The sequence below is a fragment of the Amphiura filiformis genome, chromosome 1 (genome assembly GCF_039555335.1).
Source record: "Amphiura filiformis chromosome 1, Afil_fr2py, whole genome shotgun sequence".
Lineage (NCBI taxonomy): Eukaryota > Metazoa > Echinodermata > Ophiuroidea > Amphilepidida > Amphiuridae > Amphiura > Amphiura filiformis.
This window is the reverse complement of record NC_092628.1, coordinates 21,052,716-21,076,731: the sequence shown is the minus strand read 5'-3', so window position 1 is coordinate 21,076,731 and position 24,016 is coordinate 21,052,716. Positions and strand designations below refer to the sequence as shown.

General features: G+C 38.1%; 2 protein-coding genes across 2 annotated transcripts; one reads left to right on the top strand and one right to left on the bottom strand.

The window, feature by feature from the left end:
• Window positions 1-1,161: 1,161 nt before the first annotated feature.
• On the top strand, window positions 1,162-23,721 carry LOC140168210 (multiple coagulation factor deficiency protein 2 homolog). The gene is made up of 3 exons (XM_072191581.1): window positions 1,162-1,247; window positions 18,936-19,133; window positions 22,671-23,721. The coding sequence occupies exons 2-3, from the start codon at window positions 18,946-18,948 to the stop codon at window positions 22,972-22,974; spliced, it is 492 nt and encodes a 163-aa protein (XP_072047682.1). The 5' UTR covers window positions 1,162-1,247; window positions 18,936-18,945; the 3' UTR covers window positions 22,975-23,721.
• On the bottom strand, window positions 17,642-18,316 carry LOC140157050 (uncharacterized). The gene has a single exon (XM_072180118.1). It carries the CDS (start codon window positions 18,314-18,316, stop codon window positions 17,642-17,644), a length of 675 nt encoding a protein of 224 aa, XP_072036219.1.
• Window positions 23,722-24,016: the final 295 nt, after the last annotated feature.

The following is a 24,016-nucleotide window of genomic DNA, read 5'->3' as shown; positions in this document are numbered from 1 at the left end:
TGACCTATTAGTAACGGTCCTTGTCTTGAAGATGATTGTTTGTTTGTTTGTTTGCTCCGTGTGGAGATGCTCAGTTAAAAAGCCTATAGGCTGCAAAAACAAGTGTTAATAGATTAACACTATTTGAGCAACACTTTTTAAACATGTTAAACCGTTAATATATTAACATTTATGTTAAAATATTAACAATTGTGTGTTAAAATATAAACACAAATGTTAATATTTGAACACATTAACGGTTTAACGTGTTTAAAAAGTAACACTTAATATATTAACACTTGTTTTTGGAAAGTGGTGTTAACGTGTTAAAGCATTTAAAGCATTTAATCATAGTGTTAATGTGTTAATAAAAGTGTAAAAGTGTTAATATTTTAACACATAATTGTTAATATTTTAACACAAATGTTAATATTTTAACACATTAACGGTTTAACATGTTTAAAAAGTGTTGCTCAAATAGTGTTAATGTATTAACACTTGTTTTTGCAGTGTAGGCCTATAGGCCTAAGCATGCTGGCCGGAAAGAGAAGTGGGAAACAGATTTGAAGACAAAGAACAACTTGAAAGAAGGCCACTCAGTCTCAACAATCAAGTTATAAACAAGATCAAAGATAAAACTAAGACCGTTGCTTTTACTCAGAATAGGCCTAATTGCTCAGCTCAAAAATCATTCAAAGATATTAAAAAGAGCCACGGTTCACCTTGTCTTACACCCAGGATTGAAACATGTTAGATAATTCACCATAATTTGATACAAAATTTGGCATTTTTGTACAAATAAATCACATTGAAAACATTTCCGTTGAAAGGCCCCTACCACAAGAGCTCACAAGCAATGACTTTTTTCCATGAGCTATATGATCTCTTTTAGTGATTGATCAGAATACTTGATAAATAGGCCTAACCTTTTTTTTTGTTCTGAAGATATATCAACCAGAGATCATATCAAGAGTTCTAAAACCTATTTGTTCTTCACCAATGATACCAGTATTGTTAAACTCTGGAACAAAACCTGTTTCAAGAATCAAATTAAAAAAATTAATTATAAGAATTTCACAGATTCAAGTATATTTTAAATAGTGGCTTTGAACTTGAACAGGGCTTGAAGAAAATCAAGAAAATTTAAGAGCAATTGCGCCCTCTCACACTAATTGGCGACGAGCTGCTGTTAGCACAGGAAGTCAGAGAGCCACGTCAGATAAATTATCGAAATTGAGCGAGAAACTGAATTTATTCGGGTGTATTTTGTAAGTTGTTTACAATATTTATATTTATTGCATACCGTAAACAAGTTTTCTGTGAGATCAGGAAGTGTTTAGATGCAAGCTTGACAGAGTTTTGTAGCAATTTACTGTGTACGTGACATGAAAATTAGTTAAGCTTACTACTGGCCGGTTTAGTCTAGCTCGAGATACTCTAGAATACAGGTTTACATTTACTATCTTACATTATCATGCTGTATTTCAGCTAGAGGGCACACACCACTAAATAATCGTCCCATTGAAATACACGGAAAATACAAGAAAGTAAGTTTGTTTTTCTACCCCATGTAACAACATTTTTAATATTTTGATCAAACCAGTGTCTTAAATAAAGATTAAACTTTTATTTAAATTTAATTTTTTGGGACAAGTTAAGACAAACTTAAAAGATACGAACTCCTGAACAGCGCCATCCCGAATTTCAGCCGACACGCTCGCCTCCTTACCAGTTCCTGCCATGATATTGTTCCGAGGGCCTATTACCCATGCACATTCGATTCAGCAAATTTTCTGAACAGATATGTAATGTAGAGCTCCTATTCTATCTTTTTTATCAAAACAACCAAGAGTCACTCAAATTTGGTTCCCTCGGGACGCCGATATATTTCGCATAGGTGCTATTTTTATCGAACTATGAAGGGTTACACCAAATGCGGAAGGATTTAGTGTAGTGCACCCTTATAAGAAAAAAAATATTTTGATATTCTTTATTTTTGGAATCAGTGGTCAACATCCTAAAAAAGTGTAATTGCTTTTTATCGCTAGTCACTCCAAAGTTATAAAACAGGGCTCCAAACAAGCTTGGACTGAGCGAAAATATGATACTTTTCGCAATTTTCAGCATTCAAGGGCCAGAGCAACATTTTGACCATGTTAAACTGTATTTATAATCCCATTAACATCAGGAAAGTGACTTTGTTTACAAAAATATATGTACAATCACAAATTTAACATGACCGAAAAGCGACATGTGATCATTTCACCCCCCCCCCCCTCTTAGATCATGCATAATATAAAGACGTGTCAATAGGCATATGCCTTAAGTTTGGGGGGGGGGGTGTTATGGGTACATAGAACGGTAATTTGACACTCTAAAATGTTAAATTTCCAAGTTAGTGTATTATTTTGCAAGATCTAAAATTAAGAAACCCCATCATTAGAATTAATTGATAAATTTCTCTCTTGGGAATTGAACATTTGGTCATGAGATAAAAATGCCGTTATTTTGTCATCATTAGGCCATAATATAGTATGCTTTGACTTTAAATGTCTATTGAGACCCAATTAAAGGTTCAGTGATTATTTTCAAAACGGTCATAATTGAGTTTTGATCTTATAATTACATTTTGCATCAAAATAATTCCAAAGATGTTTCATTTTTTCAGCACCGAGATAACCAAAAGTGACCACTTCTATGATATTGGGGCCAAAATAGCTCAATTTCAAGCACGGTCTTAAATTGTCAATTCGACGGAACTATGCGTTTTGAAGCTAATTTCGTAGCGTTTAAGAATGAAATCGCGATTTGTAGACGGAAATAGAAAAACAGACTTTTTTTCTTTGCAAAGACATCAGTTTCAGTCAAAATCTCACCTTTTGGCACTTAAAATCAGGTATTAATCATGTACATAGCATTTAAAAATGAGTCTTGAAGGGCACACACCACTAAATAATCGTCCCATTGAAATACACGGAAAATACAAGAAAGTAAGTTTGTTTTTCTACCCCATGTAACAACATTTTTAATATTTTGATCAAACCAGTGTCTTAAATAAAGATTAAACTTTTATTTAAATTTAATTATTTGGGACAAGTTAAGACAAACTTAAAAGATACGAACTCCTGAACAGCGCCATCCCGAATTTCAGCCGACACGCCGCCTCCTTACCAGTTCGGCCATGATATTGTTCCGAGGGCCTATTACCCATGCACATTCGATTCAGCAAATTTTCTGAACAGATATGTAATGTAGAGCTCCTATTCTATCTTTTTTATCAAAACAACCAAGAGTCACTCAAATTTGGTTCCCTCGACGCCGATATATTTCGTGATAGGTGCTATTTTTACCGGAACTATGAAGGGTTACACCAAATGCGGAAGGATTTAGTGTAGTGCACCCTAGAGCTCCAAACGACAAGTTCCGGGTTTTTTTGGAGAACAATACTGTTACGTAAGATGAAGAAGAAACCCGCCTCGGAGCCCGCCCTACTCATTATTTCATTGTACTTATTGCAATTTGCCTCCACACATTATTACGAATACAGGACACTTCGCCCACAATGCACTTCGCCTACACATAATTTCGCCTACACGCCATTTCGCCACGTGCCATCTCGCCCCTAATTAGCTATAGCGGCAATGCAGCGCAATGGCATTGTGGCCCGGCATTGTGGATGTATACGATCGATGCGCACAGGATGTGTGTGTATTCAGACCGTACTATCAATGATGCATTCATTAAATCGCCCCCATTGAATGGACGAGAATTAGCCTGGTGACCACTTCCTGGTGTAGTCTTGAGAATAGCCCGGTATCAATAGATGATGATTGTTTTTAATGATCGTGCTGTGGTTATTTGAAGTTGAGAAGTATAGTTGTATTTCCCCCTCACATAATTTAGCTATAGCGGCAATAGTAGGGCCTATATAGTGTATCAAAATTTATTAGGCCTACGGTACCGTTTTTAGTCTTTTGGACTTTTGCATGTTTTTTAATTTGTAATTCTTTATTGGGTAATTTGTAATCCTTTATTGGGTAATTTGTAATAGGCCTATTCGTCTTTTATATTTCGTAATGTTTTTTTGTTTGTTTTTTTGTAATTGGCTTTGCTGTTGTTCTTGGTTCTTGCTAGAATTTGTTATGTTGTTTAATGTTTATTTGTTTTTCTTCGTTTGGATTTATTAAAGCTTCATTTTTCATATTTTCAATTTAGTTTTTTCCTTTAATTAGCGTACTGTTGTTTATGCTTTTCTTTGTTTGGTAAATAATTTCTTTGTTTGGGATAGGGGCCTAGGCCTATGGCTTTTTGCTTGGTTTTGTTACGTTTCTAGTTCTATTTTGGCTCGGTTTGGTTTGGTTATCCTTTTCTTTATTTTGTACTGTTTTGTAGCCTACTATATCAGTACTAATTTGGTACAGTCGTATTGTTTTTTTGTTTGTATATTATGGGTTTTTGTTTGTTTTATTTTGTCTGTATCAATTAATGTTATGTCTGTCTGTATTTTGTACTGTTTCCTTTTGATTTTGTTTATTTGGTATTGTTTTCTGACATGTTCGGGGAGGAGCTGAGACTAGTATACTAGTCTCAGGGAGGAGGGTTTTTTTTTTTTTTTTTTTTTTTTTTTTTTTTTTTTTTTTTGTTTTTTGTTTTTAATTTTTTTTTTTTTTTTTTTTTTGCGTATGCTTTTCTTTGGTCTTGCTTTCTTTTGGATTTAGGCCTTTTTGTTCTATTTTTGTGTTTGTTTTTCTACTTTTTGTTATCATCATCATCATAATACTAATTATGGCGTGTCCGTCCGTGACAAAGGGGTCATTCTGAATACGCAGAATGTCCTTCTGATATCACATAATTTTGAATATTTTAAAATTCAAGATATAAAACAAAGTTTATGGCAAATTATTAAAAATTTATATTTTGTATATTTTTGATATTTAACAGTCCTCAAGGTAAACTTTATCAATCTAATGATGTACTTCAAGTGTATGTAGTGTGTTATGTTATTGTTTTGTAATGTGGTTCTACTTTTTGAAAATATTTTTAGTCACAATTTTGTTTTACTTTTATTCTCCTCTTTATGTTTTACTGCGTGTGTTCTTAACTTCTTATTATTATATTGCCACTTTTGGATGGATTCCCGTGGTTCCTAGCGGGTTGTTGTTGGCATCTGAGCCGAGTCTGACTCGCGGTAGGCCCTATCTGATCGGTTTGGTTTGGATCCAAGTTGGTCTTTTATAATTTTCCTTTAGCTCCCGATAATAATAATATGATCGGCGAGCTAATACACAGATTGTAGGCGCTGGAATGAAATAGCAATTTTCTTCGTTTTACCTCATTTTATTTGACTCAAAATTAAAAGGGGATAATGCGATCAGTATACGAGCTATCAGTGAAAACTAACATTTAAATAGGAAAATAGGAAGCTATTTTTTATGCAAATCACACATTATTGAAGGACCACTTGTATGAAATGGGAAGGTTTGTGTAAGAAAATAATGTAAGAACAAAGTAATTATATATAAATATAACATATTATTGTCTTTCTCGTGTACCCACGGACAAACAAAGTATTTAAACGAATTTAAAAATATGCATAATATTGAAGGCCATTATTAAATTAAAAGAATAACGGGCCCTTGGTCAGAACCTGAATCCAGTCCAAAATCAAAACCACAAAGGGGTAAAAATATGAAAGAAAATATCTGAAATATCCGCACCCCCTTAACCCCCCTTGTCCGTCGGCGGCACTGTATCTTTCTTGACTGGCGAGAACTACTCTTTGACCGTTCCTCATCAGGGATATCCCTTTTAACAAAGGAGCACCTGCGCATATGATGGAGCATACATTGTGTAAACACCGTCATCATGATCTGACTCGTTATACTTAATTGCTTTGGCTTCAAGTATTCAGCATGTATCCTATATAATATATTTATTTGATTCAAATGTAGACGGAAGGGCCTTTTGATGACCAATGCTCAAAGTCTATCACGGGCCTTCCCGGAGTCCTTCTTTCTTAAATTTCTTGGTGACAAGCTCAAAGTCGAATCCTTCCCCTTATTTCTTAAGTTTCTCCTAGTATTAATTTAGTGTGCCGAAACTGAACTGTCAAGAGCCGGGGCCAACAGATAAAACCATATAGTGTAGGCCTTCGATCGTTTTATATAATACGTTTCAACCCTGATCATGCTGATTTTTTGGCATTGTAATGTTTTAACATGTCCACTGAGTATACATTGGAATCAAATTAATTATATTTGTAAGACATCGGAGCTACCCTGGGAAAAAATTTCAAAAAAATGGAAACATTTTGTGCACACTTTATGTGTTTATTGATATACGAGCTGTGATATAATTTTAAACTTCACGTAACTCGTTATTTTCCCCAGATTTGGAAGATGTAGGTTGTTTGGCTTTATATACAGGTATGATTCATTTTAAACTTCATATACCGGTAACTCGTTATTTTTCCTAGATCCTGTTAACACGCGCACCGCGTCTTCTAGGTCTATCAAATACCATACATGATTTCATTTTAAACTTCATATAAATCATTATTTTGTTCGTATTTTGCCTGTTCATGTGCGCACTGCTCATCTTAATAGGTCTTCCCTATCTAGGCTTATCAAACACCCAGATTTGGAAGCTATAATTACTCGGATGTCGTTTGCATGATCAGGCTGGGCATACACACAATTAACACTTGTCTAAAATAATTCCTTCCTTGTTTCTATTATTATAATTATTATCTTTCTTTCATTTATCATGTGTATACCTTCTTGTATATTATACATATGCACATCATATTTCTTTACTGATTTCTAACAAACACCACCGTCAAACAAAAACAAAAAATTCAAATTCGGATTTATGCGCGCAAAAGTAACATTTTCAATTTCCGCGCTTGATTCTTCGAGATGTGTTCATGAAGGGGTGTGTATGGAGTGTTAGGTGGGGTGTGTATGGGGTGAGTGGACGTAGCTAGAGAGAACAAATAAACAAACCAAAGTCATTATAGAATAATAGGAGAAAGAAAACAAAACACAGATTCCAGATTCAGTTTTATGCGAGCAAAAGTAACATTTTCCATTTTCGCGCTTAATTCTTCGAGGTGTGTTTGTGAAGGGGAGTGTGAGGTGGGGGTGTGTGCGGGAGTGGACGTAGAGAGAACAAATAAACAAACCAAAGTCAATGAGAAAGATTAGAGAATTACATACAGGAGAAAGAAAACAAAACACAAGTTCAGTTTAATGCGCGCAAAAGTAACATTTTCCATTTCCGCGCTCAATTCTTCGAGTAGGAACTATGTGTGTTCAATATATGAAAGGGGGTGGGGGTGTGTGTGTGGGGGGGGGTATGGTTAAAGGTTTAGTATACCTACAGCGTCAAATATCCCATTCCTGCATTAAAAGTACGTGCATGATGATACATCCATATTCTAAAACTTAGGACTTTTCCACAAAATGGTCTTGTGAGCTGGCCTTTTATGCGTGAAAACAATAAGAAAATGATGGGTCTTTGGATGTGTAGGCCTATAAGGGAGCACGTTAATACTAATAATATTTGACAAAGAATAACCCCAAATTAAAATTTTACCGAAATCGTATTTAGTATTAACCAGTTTTGGAAACAATTTGCAACTTATTCTTCTTCGCGTGCCTCCGATAGGCCTACGTCGCAAACACAAAACATGGCCCGTATAATTCTCGGGGTCTTAATCAAACTGAGAGCATACTTGACCCGGGACTTGTCAAGCAATCGATCGTACATCAGTGTGTATATGGCATGCGGCCGCGCCTGGGGCCCGGCCTTGTCAAGGAAGGTACATCGGTGTATTCTGGCATTTTTGCGTGCTTGGATCACGGTACCGTAACCATTGATTGAACATAATCACACCCGGCGTTTTCGTGTAAGTGGTAGCTAATATCCGCCGTTAACACGCGGTGCAAAAATGGGGCATACCGTAAAATGGGGTAACTTTGGGCACTTTTCAGAGTTTTTAAACCACTGCTTCCAAACAAAACCAGTTACATTTCTAATTATCTCTTTTTATGACATTAGGGTTCCCTTCTACACTTTGAAGTTGAAAAAGATTTTTAAATAATTTTGTAAGGGTGCCCTAGGGGTTAAAAATAGCCTGACCAAAGTTACCCCGCATTTTGGGCAACTTTGGTCAGAGTATTACATTCCATGAAGAAGAAAAAAATCAAAAAAATTGATCTTCGCTGTAAATGGGCAAGTTGTTGTTTTTTGTGACATTTGACCCCTTGCAAAATTAATCAAGGACACATCCTTGCTCACAAATATCGATTTTTATTTTTTCTGAAAAAATGTAAAAAATGTTCATTTTGGTCAAAAATCATGATTTTTTAAAGTAAATTTCAAGGAAATTGAACATGAGTGACTATTATTTCTTCCAAATATATTTCTTAACAAATTGACACCAAATATTACTAAAAACAATATTGCTGTACAAAAATATGACCATTTCAAAAAATATATTTGACCGACCAAAGTTACCCCGCTGACCGAAGTTACCCCATTGTAAGTCACTGCACAGCACCCCACAAAATATCTCAAAGCTGCATGCTGCTGGCGTTTGTTTTGCTAGTTGTGCGCATTTGTCTTTGAAGTTTGGCAAATATTTTTTCCCTTAATTGTTTCATTAGGCTATGCCAAAGAAGATCTTCTCTGATTTAATATCTTTTATAGGACTGCAAGTTTTAAAAGTTTTGAACATCTCAAACTTTATTTTAAGTGAGTTTGAGCCGGTAAAATGAATGATTCGGTAATAATTAAATAAAAATACACAAAACTCGCAAGCGCTTTTTTTTGGCCATATTATATAACTTATTAGGCCATACTGGCCATAATTAATTTAACACTAAAAAGTATGAACTTATATGAAGTAAGTAAACATAATTTGTAAACTAAAATAACACATATAATAGGGCCTAATTGGAATTTTTGGTCATGAAAACATAGGCCTACCTGTAAAAATAAAATACATACATGTAGGCCTAAGGATTTAACATAAAATAGGCTTACATTTATAAGGCCTAAATTTCGGACATATTAAATTAATTATTGTTCGTGAAAATATCAGCTAATATATAAAAGAGTGATGCCGATGATGGGAAACTTGGAATCAACTTTCATTACCCTTATGATTTTGTATCATAATTCAAATGGCTTTCCTTCGTCTTCATGTGCATGGTACGGACTTACAAGCACAAAACATGTTTTAATAACACGGCCAGCAATTACAATTTTTTTGTTGCGCACACTACCCGTCCTCCAACACGCTGGCAAGTAAAGACTTCCGCGAAATCGCCGGGTATGACATGGGTAAATCAATGGCACTGTGACCGTAGTACGCAACGTATCCATGGCCAGTATATTCCATTTCCGGGCCATTCCGTGGTTTGGCTGGCGGCCCGGGCTGGCGGTGTGCAGGCACGCAGGGGACTTGTCAAGCAATCGTCGGCAGCAAATACCCGCGGTGTAAAAAGGGGCGAAACGCACAGCACAGGCCCTGCTCGCTGAAAATGGCCAAAATTTATTTTAAACACTTTATCACGTTATCAAGTTATTAAAAGTAGGCTGAAAGTTTTAACAATCAATGGTATTAAGAAAATTAAGACTGCCATATTTTTCTTTATAATGTTTGAAGTTATCAAATTATTAAAAATGCATGTTGAAAAAATGCATACACATATTAAAATATTTAAAAATATTGTTACATGTATAATCACATCAGCACGGTGTGTTAAAAACCGAACATAATCTACACCGGACGCGGACGGTATATAGGGGCCTCATTTATGACACACATACCCCCCCCCCCCACCCACACACACACATTTGTATATTCCCGTGCATTCATTGAAACGAATCCTTGATCGTACAGTCTGATACCAACACAGGAACACACGACCCTTCCGGTCACATCAATCGTCATACATCCACAACCGCCATTGCATTGCATAGGGGGCGAGATGGCACGTAGGCGAGATGCCGTGTAGGCGAAGTTGCGTGTGGGCGAGGTGTCCTGTTTCCATTATTACGTAATCAACACAAAGCTTTTGTGAGGATTAGTGAGTGGATAAGAAATTGACAGCGGAGGATACGAAGGACACGCCGATTGCTAGTTGTCAATCATGAATTGCCGCAACGTTTTAATATTTTACTACATGGCATTCCGCAAGCACCAAGACAAATTATGCCGTATTTTTCCCAAGATCATCTCATATGAAGTAAGCTGAATGCGATCTGTACTTTTGTAATATTCCGATCGCTTTTGATCACCTATTATCGGCGAATTTGCTTGAAAACATGTGAGTTCATGTTGTGTAAACATAATTAGCATAGACACAAATGAAATTACGATGCAATACAATGCAATTTGAATGCGCAGCAGATCTATAGAAATAACGTTGCCCGGTTTTATGCAGAATTAGACCCTGTCTGGTTTAGTCCAAATGTCGGAATACATGGAACATGTGGAATCAGTCTCAGAACAAAATATTTATCTACTGACGTAGTGAGGAACTTTATCATACATGTATGGGTGTCTAGTCTATCTTGCTATGGTGGGGAATGCTTACGTACAGGGAACGGTGCTACATGTAGGTTAGGGAACGGTGCTAGGTTCTATGTCCCCTCCTTTTTCTCACATTTATTAATGAAATGGCATCACATCGAAGTTGAGACTGTTTGCCGATGATTGCCTTCTGTATCAGTCAATTTCCTCCATCGATGACAGCACAAAACTGCAACAGGATCTGAACCTTCTCCATCAATGGTCAGCTAACTGGCAAATGCAGTTCAATACAGACAAATGCCATAAGGTTTACACTATACCTGGTCTCATGTACCCATACCTCGTGTATGGGTACATGGTTCGGCGAGTATAAATCAGCCACAGCGAATAATATAAATGGTCGTTTTTTACTCTATTCAAAACGTCACATGTACACCAAATACAGCCTCCGAATATATTCTTATTCAGTTGACCCTTGACTTCCAAACTGACAATGCAATAGGTCACTCATTTATTATAGACCATATGATCAACTTGAAATCTGTTGTGTTAGGCCCTTCGCACTTGATTATTAGTTTCCTGTTAAAGTTTTTGAAAAAGGGACGAGGTGACTTTTAATTATTAATTATCTTTTAATTTCTTTATTTAGTTTGAACTATTACAAGCAACTATTGACTCGTTTTGACTAGAGCGGGCATTTAATTATTTGATAACGATATTTGATTTTATAAATAAGTGAAGGTGGAGTTGTATTCTTTGAAGTTTGGAATTAAATCAAAATACTGGACTTACTATTTTTAGCAAAGCTACGTTGCGTGTGATACCATCACACTTCATCAGGCAACTGACCCGCTGGACTGGTCATGTGACAGACGGCTAGGGATCGGCTTGATGGCTCTGTCCCATGCGTGAGATAGGTTGTATCGTAGGCCTCCCCTTTTATTGAGTGATGGTGATTCTACTCTTTCCCAAATAGCCTCTTTGATGCCACGGCGGTACCACTGTTCCTCCCTGTCTAAAATGGTTGCATCCTCAATGTTTATGGAATGACCACTTTCTTTGAGATGTAAATAGACAGCGGAGTTTTGGGCTTCGTTGGTGCTCGGCCGCCTATGTTGGTTTACTCTGGATTTTAGGGCTTGTTTGGTTTCACCCACATAGGATTCAGTACAGTCTTTACCAGCACACACAAGTCCATACACAAGATTAGAGGATTTCTCTTTGGGTTGTTTGTCCTTGACATGAACAAGTTTTCCACGGAGGGTATTTCCAGGTTTAAACGAGGCTGCAATCCCGCACGCTTTCAGGTGTTTCTTGAGGCGTCCGAGGTTCCCGAGATGAACGGTAGCGTAGCCAGCGCTTTTGTAGGTCTACCACCCCGTTGGTTTGTTGGTTATCCTGGCTTTTCTTCTTGTTGGCTTTCAAGAATGCCCAGTTCGGGTAGCCACAATTTTTAAGTGACTTTTCAATGTGGTCTTTCTCCTCCGGGACTTGTTCAGTTTCACTTATGATAGTGTCCGCTCTATACTGGAGAGTTCGTATAACTCCTAGCTTGTGTATGAGAGGATGGTGAGACCCAAATTGTAGATAATGGTCTGTGTGTGTGGGTTTCCTAATATATACTTTGGATGATAGGGAGCCGTCACCTTTCACGGTGATTAAACAGTCAAGAAATGCAAGGGAGCTGTCTTTGCAAAGTTCTTGGGTGAACTTGATGTTCTCATCTATATCATTGATGTGTTAAAAGAAGTTTTCCAATTCACTACGCTCTATAACAACGAAGGTGTCGTCGACAAAACGAAGCCAGAGGCGTGGGGGTGTACCCGTGTACAAACGTAAAGCATCTTGTTCAAAACTTTCCATGCACAGATTAACAACTATAGGTGAAACTGGCGAGCCCATAGCACACCCATGTTGTTGCTTGTAATATTTGCCTTGGTATGAAAAGTATGTTGTTTTCAAACAAATGTCTACAAGTTCCACAATTTGATCTACGCTAAGATCGGTACGTTCATGTAAAGTGGCATCATTTTTGGCTCTTAGCGTAGCTAGGTGAGCCTTACTCATTGCACTCAGTGAGGACTAAATTTTTGCTACATATTTTGGCCACTTGTGTTCTTGCTTTTTATGCTAAGGTTTCTTTTGTTTATGATATTTGGCTTTGAATTTACGTTCCAAGGTTTGCTTAGTTATTTAGCAATCGATTGCACTCCTTTAGAAGTGAATTTGGGGTGGGGAAAGTACTATTTTGAAGTGAGAAAAGTCAAAAGTCGTCTTGAGAAACAAGTCATTTCTATCGTTTTGCTTGGTTCCCTGTATGCGCTAGAGATTATTTTGGTCTGAGTAATTTATGTTGTGAGATCATGGCGGGAATTGACGGATTGCACTATTTTTCTTTGGGAAAGTGACCTTTTATCATGAATTTTTGCGGTGATCTCACATGGATAGAAGCGTGATTGGATGATTCCTTTGTCCAGATTGTTTATTGAGTTCTCGGGAGTTTTGTTACCATGGGACAACACTTCAAATATTTAGAGACCAGCGGCGTAGTAATTTAGTTAAATAACCAGGGTTGCCAAAAAATTCAGCCCGAATCGCAGGTCAAATAATCGAAAAGTCGCCCAATTTTTTTCTTTACCCTTTGTATTCTATGGGGCAGGAAATTGTCCGGGAAAATCTTCAAAAGTCGCCTAATTGGGTTACCAAATCATGGTTTGACAACCCTGAAAACAACGTCTCGACAGCGAAGGTCACATGGCTATTCATTATCATTGTTTGTCTGGCACAGTGTGGGTTGGGAATTCTGAAAATCTGTAAAAAGGTGGGAAATAAATTTTGTGGAATAAAGGGTGGGTTTCTACAAAGCGTGGGAGCAATATATAAAGCGTGTGTGTAATTGAAAAAAAATATAATAAAGTAATTTGATGATCTGTTGAAAAACATTCGTATTTTCTTTATAAATCTGGAAAGAAAATGTCAAAAATTAATTTGCTGATGTTTTCAATTGCATGACGCCACCCGTAGTAGAATCGACGCTACCGTGAGTTTTATGAATGAATATAATTTTCAGTCTCTACACCAGCCGCTTTGGCCGCTCGCTCACACTAGAAGTGGAGCGATCTGAACCACAGCGGCTGTGTAGAGAGTAGAGATCAGGATCTCAGCCCTTTGCCAAATGCCCATGTGTTTATGATAAACAATCTGAAGTCGGATCTTTTCGAAAGATAATTGCAGTTGCAGTGATCATGGTGATGCAGTTTTGCCAATATTATGTCGCAAATGTTTCAGATGAATACGAAAATCATGAGTGTTTGATAGATGAGGATAAATTCTGCATCAATTCGGATTCTGAAATGGATTGATGGCGCAGATAATGATAAAATGGACCCGGAAGTGACGGTATGAAACGGCGGTAGCGCCGATGTTCAGTCTTCCGAATTTGATAAAGTAATGCTATATACAATCTAAAGTCGTATCTTTTCGAAAGATGATTGCAGTGATGCAGTTTTGCCAATATTATGTCGCAAATGTTTCAGATGTATAAGAAAATCATGAGTGTTTCATAGATGAGGATAAATTCTGCATCAATTCGGATTCTGAAATGGATTGATGGCGCAGATAGTGGATAAAATGGACCCGAAGTGACTGTATGAAGCGGCGGTCGCGCCCGATGTTCAGTCTTCCGAATTTGATAAAGTAATGCTGTATAAAGCTTTGGTCACAAACACTGCATAAGTGTGGGGGTTCAATTTTTGATCAAAAGGGTGTCTGTCTAAAAAGTGTGGGGTGGGGAAATATAAATGGTGGGGGTTTGACCCCCTGACAAACGTTCGAAATTTGTAGTTGCTACAACTGATCATCATACTATTTTATTCACTAGAATATGTTTGTCTGTGTCTGCCTCTTTTCTCAGAGACTAGTGTAGTAGTAGCTCGTTCAAGTAGTGATTCTGTTGTCCCACTGGCCTACTAAACGTAGATTGCATGGCGATCGGAGTGCTAATACCGTCAGAGCACCACTGACTAGCATAGTAGGGGAAGCATGTTCCTCAAACTTGGTGGGTGGATGCATTTTTAGTACAAGTCACACATACATTATTTTCTCAATTCAATTTTATCCTTTCTGGGTATGACTGATTTTGTTACCGTAAAATTTGTGTCAATTCCCGATATCACATATTAGTACCGTACACTATAAATGCACCACATTTTGTAGGCTCCAATTGCTGATTACATAAATGAGAACAAGTGGTAACCAGCGGCACTGTGCAGTACCGGCCTGTTATTCAATTGCATTGTGTGTGGGTTACGTGTATTTTATGTGTAAAATGCCTACTGATGCGGTGATCCACCCAAAATCCCTGTACTAGGTGCATCTTGACCCCAGCATAAGTTTGTATTGGTTAGTGGGTCAAGGTCACCTGAGGTCATCCAGGGGTCATCTGAGGTCAAATTTGCAAAAACTGTTGTAGGGGCATGAAACTTGGTGGGTATACAGTCAACATTTGGAGTCAAATTTTAGGAAGGTCATCCGGGGTCACCCAGGGGTCATCTGAGGTCAAATTACTAAAAACTCGTATGAGCATGAAACTTGGTGGGTACAGTCAACATTTAAAGTCAAATTTTGGGAAGGTACTAAAATTGTCGTATGGGCATGAAACTTGGTGGGTACAGTCAACCTTTGAAGTCAAATTTTGGGAAGGTCATTTTGAGGTCATCCGGGGTCACCTAGAGGTCATCTGAGGTCAAATTACTAAAACTGTTGTATGGGCATGAAACTTGGTGGGTACAGTCAACATTTGGAGTCAAATTTTGGGAAGGTCATTTTGAGGTCATCCGGGGTCACCTAGAGGTCGTCTGAGGTCAAATTACTAAAAACTGTCGTATGGGCATGAAACTTGGTGGGTACAGTCAACATTTGGAGTAAAAATTTTGGGAAGGTCATTTTGGGGTCATCAGGGGTCATCTGAGGTCAAATTACTTAAAACTGTTGTATGGACATGAAACTTGGTGGGTACAGTCAACATTTGGAATCAAATTTTGGGACGGTCATTTTGGGGTCACCCAGGGGTCATCTGAGGTCAGATTACTAAAAACTGTTGTATGGACATGAAACTGGATACAGTCAACATTTGGAGCCAAATTTTGTGGGGTCGCATGTTCCTTGAACTTGGTGGGTGCATCTTGACCCCAGGGAGACCAAGTTTGTATTGGTTAGTGGGCCAAGGTCACCTGAGGTCATCCAGGGTCATCTTAGGTCAAATTAGCAAAAACTGTCATATGGGCATGAAACTTGGTGGGTACAGTCAACATCTGGAGTCAAATTTTGGAAGGTCATTTCAGGGTCAACCGGTGTCACCCAGGGGTCATCTGAGGTAAAATTGCTAAAAATGTTGTATGGGCATTGGTGGGTACGGCCAACATTTGGAGCCTAATTTTGTGGGGTCGCACAGAACAAGTTTGTATTGGTTAGTGGGTCACGGTCACCAGAGGTCATCCAGGGGTCATCTGAAGTCAAATTAGCAAAAACTGTTGTATGGGCATGAAACTTGGTGGGTACAGTCAACATTTAGAACCAAATTTTTGGAAGGTCATTTTGGGGTCATCCAGGGGTCATCTGAGGTCAAATTACTAAAAACTCATATGTGCATGAAACTTGGTGGGTACAGTCAACATTTGGAGCCAAATTTTTTGAAAGGCATTTTGGGCTCACGGGGTCACCCATGGGTCATCTGAGGTCAAATAAATTCAAACTGTTGTATGGGCATGAAACAAGGTCGGAACAGTCAACATTTGGAGCCAAATTTTGTTGGAAAGGCATTCTGGAGTTATCCAGGGTCACCCAAGGGGTCATCTGAGGTCAATTCAAACTGCCGATCGGCATGAAACTTGGTGGGTACAGTCAACATTTGGAGCCAAATTTTCGGTAGGTCATTTTGGGGTCATCCAATGTCACTCATGGGTCATTTGAGGTCAAGTTACTAAAAGCTGTCGTGATGTGCCTGAAACTTGGTTGGTACAGTCAACATTTGAAGCCAAATTTTGGAAGGTCATTTCGGGGTCATCTGAGATCACCATTTAGAGCCAAATTTTTGGGAGGTCATTTCAGGGTCGTCTGAGGTCAATTTAGATGAATTCTAATAGTTGTCAAGGCTTCCTATAGTTGTTGAAAGCTTCAAACACTAAAAAAAGGGGATTTTAAAATTTTGCAGAACAAATTATTCTTGCTGGTTCAGTAGTAATTTCCACAATAATGAAATTTTTTCAGATTTTGCAACTCTAATGCGGCAAAAAATAATAATGCGGCGGAGGAAGATTGACCCCGCATCGAGTTTCAAGACCGTATTGAATATTTGTGGGGATTTTTTTCAAACTGAAGGTTTAAAAAATTGACCGACCTACCCAACCTTTCCATAAAACTACCAACCTATTGCGCATTCGACTCCAAGAACAATTGCTTTCCCACAAAAAAGCGTAGAGCCACAGCGCCATTGGTGCTCTTGTTGAGGCACTCTTTCACTACTTTGATAGCAAAGTCTGGTGGGATACAAGTGAAGAGAGCACTTACATCATAAGAAGTTATGGTCTCACTTTCACGAAGCTTAATGTCTTTGATTTGATTGACAAAATCCTGCGTATTTTTAATGTGGTGCGGTGACTTTCCGACTAAGGGACCGAGTATTTCAGCCGCTGCTTGGCAAGATTGTATGTTATGGACCCAATACTACTCACGATTGGCCTGACAGGTATTGGTTCGGCTTTGTGAATCTTTGGGAGCCCATAAAAGGCAGGCACACTTGGCTCCGAGGGGGGATTTAGTTTCCTCTTTTGGATAACGTTCAAAGTACCCTCAGTGGTTAACTTAGTTGTAAAATCAGTCACTTTCTTTCTGTAGCCACTGGGGGGATTGTAGCCTACAGGTTTGTACGTTTTCGCGTCTTTGAGTAGGTCTTTACATTTGCTATCGTAATCAGGTTTGTTCAATACAACTACACATTTACCTTTGTCAGCGGGAACCACTACAATATTATCATCCTTGGCTAACTCCGCTAAAGCTTTCCGCTCATCCTTGGTGATATTAGATTCCGGTAGTTTTGTATTGCATAGCGTATTACAGATTTTATTTCTCAAAGTCTCCGTGATCCGATGAATTTAATTGAGCTTGTTGTATCGCTGACTCGGTAACGGTGATGAATTCTGCAACCGGTACACGTTCTGGTACAACAGCGAAATTCAAGCCTTTAGCGAGCACTTTCACTTCCTGATTCGATAACTGACGATCCGACAGATTTTTAACCCATTTCTCAGCGTTAGAATCATCCACAGAACTGCCGCTATTCCTCCAATTGGTATCCAAATCCGCACGCGATGTTTTCAATTTACGGAATTTTTCAACATGGCGGTCTTTCACCAGCTGATGTTGGGCTAATTGCGCATGTCTGGTGAATTCCTCTACTCTGGTAAATGCGTCGCTAGGCAATGTTGCCGATAAATTCCCGGAAATATGATCTTGTTTATCTTTCAAAACATCAATGGTAAAATTCACCTGGCGTACTCGCTCGTTCAAAAGTTTACGTTCCGCGTGTTGCAAGATTTTATTAGCTCTGTGTCCACTCACATTACTCTTCAATTTAATACTCCGTGGTGTAATCTCCTCGTGAAGGCAACGTAAATTAAATCTCAGGTGGTTTCGCCAAGTAGCGATTTTCCTAGCTGTCTTTTCATAAGTTCTTACTTGTTGTAGGCAATCACGCCCGAATTTGTTGTTAACAAATTGATGAATGTTTTCAGTCATCCAGTTGTAGTATACGAAGTTTGGAATTAAATCAAAATACTGGACTTAATATTTTTAGCAAAGCTACGTTGCGTGTGATACCATCACACTTCATCAGGCAACTGACCCGCTGGACTGGTCATGTGACAGACGATACAACCTATCTCACGCATGGGACAGAGCCATCAAGCCGATCCCTAGCCGTCTGTCACATGACCAGTCCAGCGGGTCAGTTGTTCTGATGAAGTGTGATGGTATCACACGCAACGAAGCTTTGCTAAAAATAGTAAGTCCAGTATTTTGATTTAATTCCAAACTTCATATACTACAACTGGATGACTGAAAACATTCATCAATTAGTTGTATTCTTTGTTCATTCATCATTATTGTTGATATTATTAAAGTCAGAAAATGGCAAGTGGAAGTAGTTGAAAGTTATTTTAAAGGAGAAAATTAGAAATAAAAATAAAATAATTAATTATTTTGAGATTTTCAATTTTGGACGCGGGCGGTAAACAGGAAACTAATAATCAAGTGCGAAGGGCCTTATAACATTAAATACGGAAACATTAATATTTGTGGTCGCCCGATTCATGCAAATTATTTCTCTTTATCTCTCTCTTGTTTTTATATTTTACAGCAGCTTCACCATGGATTTCCAGTTAATATTATGTATCACAACATTAGCAACGCTACTGTTAGCATTAGCGCAGGCACAACAACAACCACCAATAGTACCCAATTCCCAACAACAGCAAGGAATCCATCAGATGAACCAAAATACACAGCGTCAACATGGCAATGAATTCAGAAATAAGCAACATATACAAGATAAAGAGTAAGTGGTATTATATATTTTCAGTCAAAGGTTGGGTTAAAGTATCAGGATTTGATGTTGATATAGACCGTTGTCCTGCTGTTGATGGGGTTGCGGAAGAGAGATCAAGAAGGGTATCACATAATTATTTCATTATTTATGATCACATGATATCCTATTTGACCTGGCTTTGTTTGTTTTGTTGTATGTGATTATCGCTGTTACTCCTATCAACGACAGGAAGCTGCCAATTATAAGAATGGTCTCTAGTTTTGTCCTTTCACTAGATATTATCAGGATTGCAGGTATGCAAAGAAAATTGCAAGTGATCTGGTCAAGTGTGGCAAGGAAGTTGCTTGCAAGGCCTGGGGAATTGCTGAGTTCAGGTTTTGACTTATGCACCTGACATAGCTTTATAAGTATTTCAACAACTCTTCCTATATCTTTGTACAGGAGCCAACCGTTGTTAATCTGTGATGAATCCACATTTCAGTAGCGTATACGCGAACGCAGGGTTACGCGTACGCGTTACGCATGAGCGCCGTAAAATTCGTCATGCCTGGAACATAATTATGCGCTGAGAGTATTAAATGATATGCGTAAACATGAACTCTCTTATATTGGCGATAGCAGCTAAATATTACCGCTTTATCCTTTAGTTTTATTGCTGATATCAACAGAGAAATACCGCGATCTTTTGTAAGGTTGAGTGGCAATGACAAACGGATATTCCGAATGAAAGAATCATGTGAATTGGACATCTTTAGCTTGTTTCATTGTTGAAAGGATTCAATCATGTTACACCGTTGTTCATCACCAATTAACAACGATGCGTCCGCGTCGTCCGAGTGGCTTATTGTTATCAGGTTGGCAGATTACATTCACTTCAGTCCTTATTTACTTGACACTTAATTGGACACCCGTTTCAAAAATACTCACTAAAGCCATGCTTTGCAAATAATATTGTTATGAATTGTGTTTATATTATGTCAAGTTGTAATAACTAACTTATTCTTGACTTCATTGTTTTTAGTGTTATCTAACACAGCAGACTCTATTCCCAGTTTTTTTTTCACGCTAACATTTTCCTAATTGCATCTTCATTTTGATTTGTTTTTACATTTTACTCTGTCTTATTTGATCACATCAGCTCTAGATTAGAAGATTTCAGTTCCATATTGTGTTTGTCTGCATGCAAAGTAGCATTTGCTGCCTGGAGCACAAAAGCACCTTTGTTTACCTTAGCAGTTAACAATTTGTGCACCAAGCAGCTCATGCAGTTAACCTCTGTGTGCTCTAATCAGTTGGTGTGTTCCCATGGTTTCTGTGAAAGTATTGTGTAAATTGCATGATTCAATTCAGTCGTTCTGTTTAGGGATGCCTTCTAATCCCAACTGCCAGCTGACCGCTGGCAACCTGGCATAACCAGGAGTATAACTGTTCTATTGTTCCAAACAATAGAAACTAGGTCTAATTGCTAGTTCTGCCAGGACTCCCATGGTTGACTGGTGGCTGGGTTTTGAAGCTTTCCCTTCCCAACAAACATGATGTCCCATAATTCCGTACTCCCATTACCTTCCCAGCAGAAGTTTGTGAGGTCCATGGTTTTCCGTGGATTAGCATGTGTTCCTCACGGACCAACCTGGGTAAACAAACAAACAAACAAACAAACAAGTGTAGGTTCTCTGCAAACCCATGTTAACCATAGTTCATACTTCGGTGTATTGCATGATACTGATCTTCTGTCATATGTACTTACTCACCTTTATCCACCAGCAAGTGTTATAATCTCATCCTTCCATGTCATCCACAGTAGGTACTTTGGTGTACTGTATCATACTTACATACTCCCCTTTATTCACCCAGCAGAAGTATGTTATAATTTCATCCTTTTCACGTCATCCACAGTAGGTACTTTGGTGTATTGCATGCTGCATGATCCAGTGGATATCATCAGGGATTCTATCTTGCTTACCTACTCCCGCTTAATATCCCATTCTCACTCAGGCACCTAAAGCAACACTACGATGGATTCATAGACTTTGACCACCTGAATTACGATCAAATGCGAGATGAAGAAATCGCATTCCACTATTTCAAAATCCACGATGCGGATGACAACAACCGATTGGACGGGTTGGAGATTATGCAGGCTATGATGCATAACAAGGACTTCAAGAAGATTTTAGATGCGCAAGGAGAAGAGAATGACGATTCATATGATGATGAAGATGTTGATGACGAGGAGAGGATTAAAACACTAAGAGAAGAACAGGAGTGGCAGGACAACCCATATCATGATGTCATGGATGAAGAAATGATTTTAACTATCGTCAATCAAGTCCTTGAAGATGACGACAAAAATGACGATGGCTATATCGACTTCCCAGAATTCATAAAATCGCAGGAAACATAATGGCTTTCGATTTTATATTCTTAGCACAATTTCTGTATTTAGTCTTGTAAATATTCACCTGATGAGGCTATCATTATTTTTAATTAGAAGATCAAACTATTGGCAAACTGTTGGCAAGCTATTTGCACACTGTTTACAAACTTATTGGCAAAATGGAGTGAGGTGTATGCAATGAAGAAACAAGTTTTGCTCATGAATGCTGTCATGTTCGCAAGTCACAATTACACTCACCTTGCATTGTGTTCAGATAATATCATTTGTATTATTTGCTTTGGGACCTTTCATACGGTACTCATTTGTTTCAGTACGTTTAAGTTCTGATTCTGAAATGCCAGATTTGCCGGATAGGCACATAATGTGTAATCATGTATTAACTCTGAATATGTGTGCTTTATAACAACATCAAGCCCAATCTCTATGTACAATGTACATGTAGGTCAGTCCCAAATTGTAGGCTTCACAGTGCATATTAACTGCACGATTCATCAGCATCTTGATATTGGGAAAGTTAGTACTAACATTGCAAAAAAGTGGGTATATTTTAGAGGCTGTATTTAACACAATTCTGGATTCCTGCCTATTTGGCACTGACCACAATTAAACAATTTGTGCTTCTACTTCAGGGGAAAAAAAGACCAGTGTAATGCCTTATCCAGGTGAATAACACAATGATGGCACAGGGTTTGAACCCATGACTACAATCTGTAGTAAATTTACTCTTGGCGAGAGTCAGTGCCGTCAGTGCATTGAGACAGCTATTTCATATGCGCATATATGTGGTGTCTTTAAACACATGCATCTGTCTGCCAGCGCTTTGAGCCAATGCTTGAAATTTGTGCCCATTCCTGCCCAATGAAATACATGTATGCACTGACATCACACTGCCTTGCCGAGAAGTAAAAATACTAATGTACGCCTTCCATTTTTGTCACTTCACATGGTGGAACATTTTGAGGAACTTATAAACCTATAGTGCTTCACTCATGCACAGTCGCACATGCTGGTATACATTGCGCAGTGTACGCAAAAAATCATCACACTATGTCAGGCTGTGTTCATTCAATTGAAATTTCCACTATAAAAGGATGGGGGCCATAAATAATGCTGTTTTGTTTTCCAATTTTGTGTTTTTCCTTCCTTAGTCATATTATGGAACATCTCGAGACAATCATTGACAAACCTGAAAGCGAAATGAGCGAGCAAGAACTCCAGCTGCACTACTTTAAACTGCACGACTATGACAACAATAACAAACTGGACGGGTTAGAATTAATACAGGCTTTGACACACTATCACCATGACGACGATGATCATGAAGGCGGCGATAAAAAAAAGAAAATGACAGAAAAAGAAATGGAGGAGTTAATAGATCCGATTTTAGAAGAAGAAGATGAAAACGGAGACGGGTATATTGATTATCCGGAGTTTGCTAAGACGCAATCGTAATGATTGTGAGAGCATAATTTAGCTAGGTTCTTTTAATTTAATGACTTGAAATTATGGTTATGAACTACTGGACTCTTTAACAGGTATGTGTTTGTGGTTATTGTACCTGTCGTATAATTATGTAATTATGTGCATAATTTGTTGATAGCTGGACCAAATAGTTTGTATGTCCAACTTATGTATAAGGTGATCAGACAGGAGCTGTATCATGGAAAATCATGCTTTTTATAGATGGTACATATTATAGTAATGAGGAATAGCAATCAGATTGTTTGGGCATATAATTTCCTACAGTGCCACTGTAGGTTTATAGTGCTGGTCTTTTAAAGAATGGTGCATGGTTAGTTGGTTACACAAACATGGTAATGGTCAAATTAGTATTCTAAAGGATGACCATTTCAGACATCATTTTATGCACTTACATGCAAGTGTCATGTCATTAATTGCCTTCGCAGAGGTGCCAGTCTTTGAAATTTTCAGCCATTTCAGGATTTTCCAGTGACTAGTGTCTCTATATAAACTGGCCTCAAAAAGAAACTTATAATTTTTTACAAGGTCTTATCTTAAAATCCTGTCCATAAAAATTAACAAAAATTGCACACATGATAACCTCAATACTCTACTCTAAACACTGGTCAGTAACCAAACAGTTGTCCAACTGACACAACAGCAAAATGCACTGACATGGAACACCTTCCTGGACCACATTCACAGCCTAGCAGACTTCTTTGGCTGGGTTCCAATTATTCGCCTAGTAGATGAACAAAATTACACAGGATTACTTCAATACTCTTCTAAACACATGTCAGTAACCAAGCAGTTGTTCAACTGACACAACAGTAAAATGCACTGACACGGAACAGCTTCCGGGACCACATTCACAGGCGAATAATTGGAACCCAACAAAAGAAATCTGTTGGGCTGTGAATGTGGTCCAGGAAGGTGTTCCATGTCAGTGCATTTTCCTGTTGTGTCAGTTGGATAACTGCTTGGTTACTGACATGTGTTTAGAGTAGAGTATTGAAGTAATCATGTGTGTAAT

Bases quoted from the DNA above. Each gene is read 5' to 3' on its own strand.
- LOC140168210 (XM_072191581.1), top strand. From the start codon at position 18,946: ATGGATTTCCAGTTAATATTATGTATCACAACATTAGCAACGCTACTG. The intron at 19,134-22,670 runs GTAAGTGGTATT...TTCCTTCCTTAG, and splicing joins CAACATATACAAGATAAAGA to TCATATTATGGAACATCTCG.
- LOC140157050 (XM_072180118.1), bottom strand. From the start codon at position 18,316: ATGACTGAAAACATTCATCAATTTGTTAACAACAAATTCGGGCGTGAT.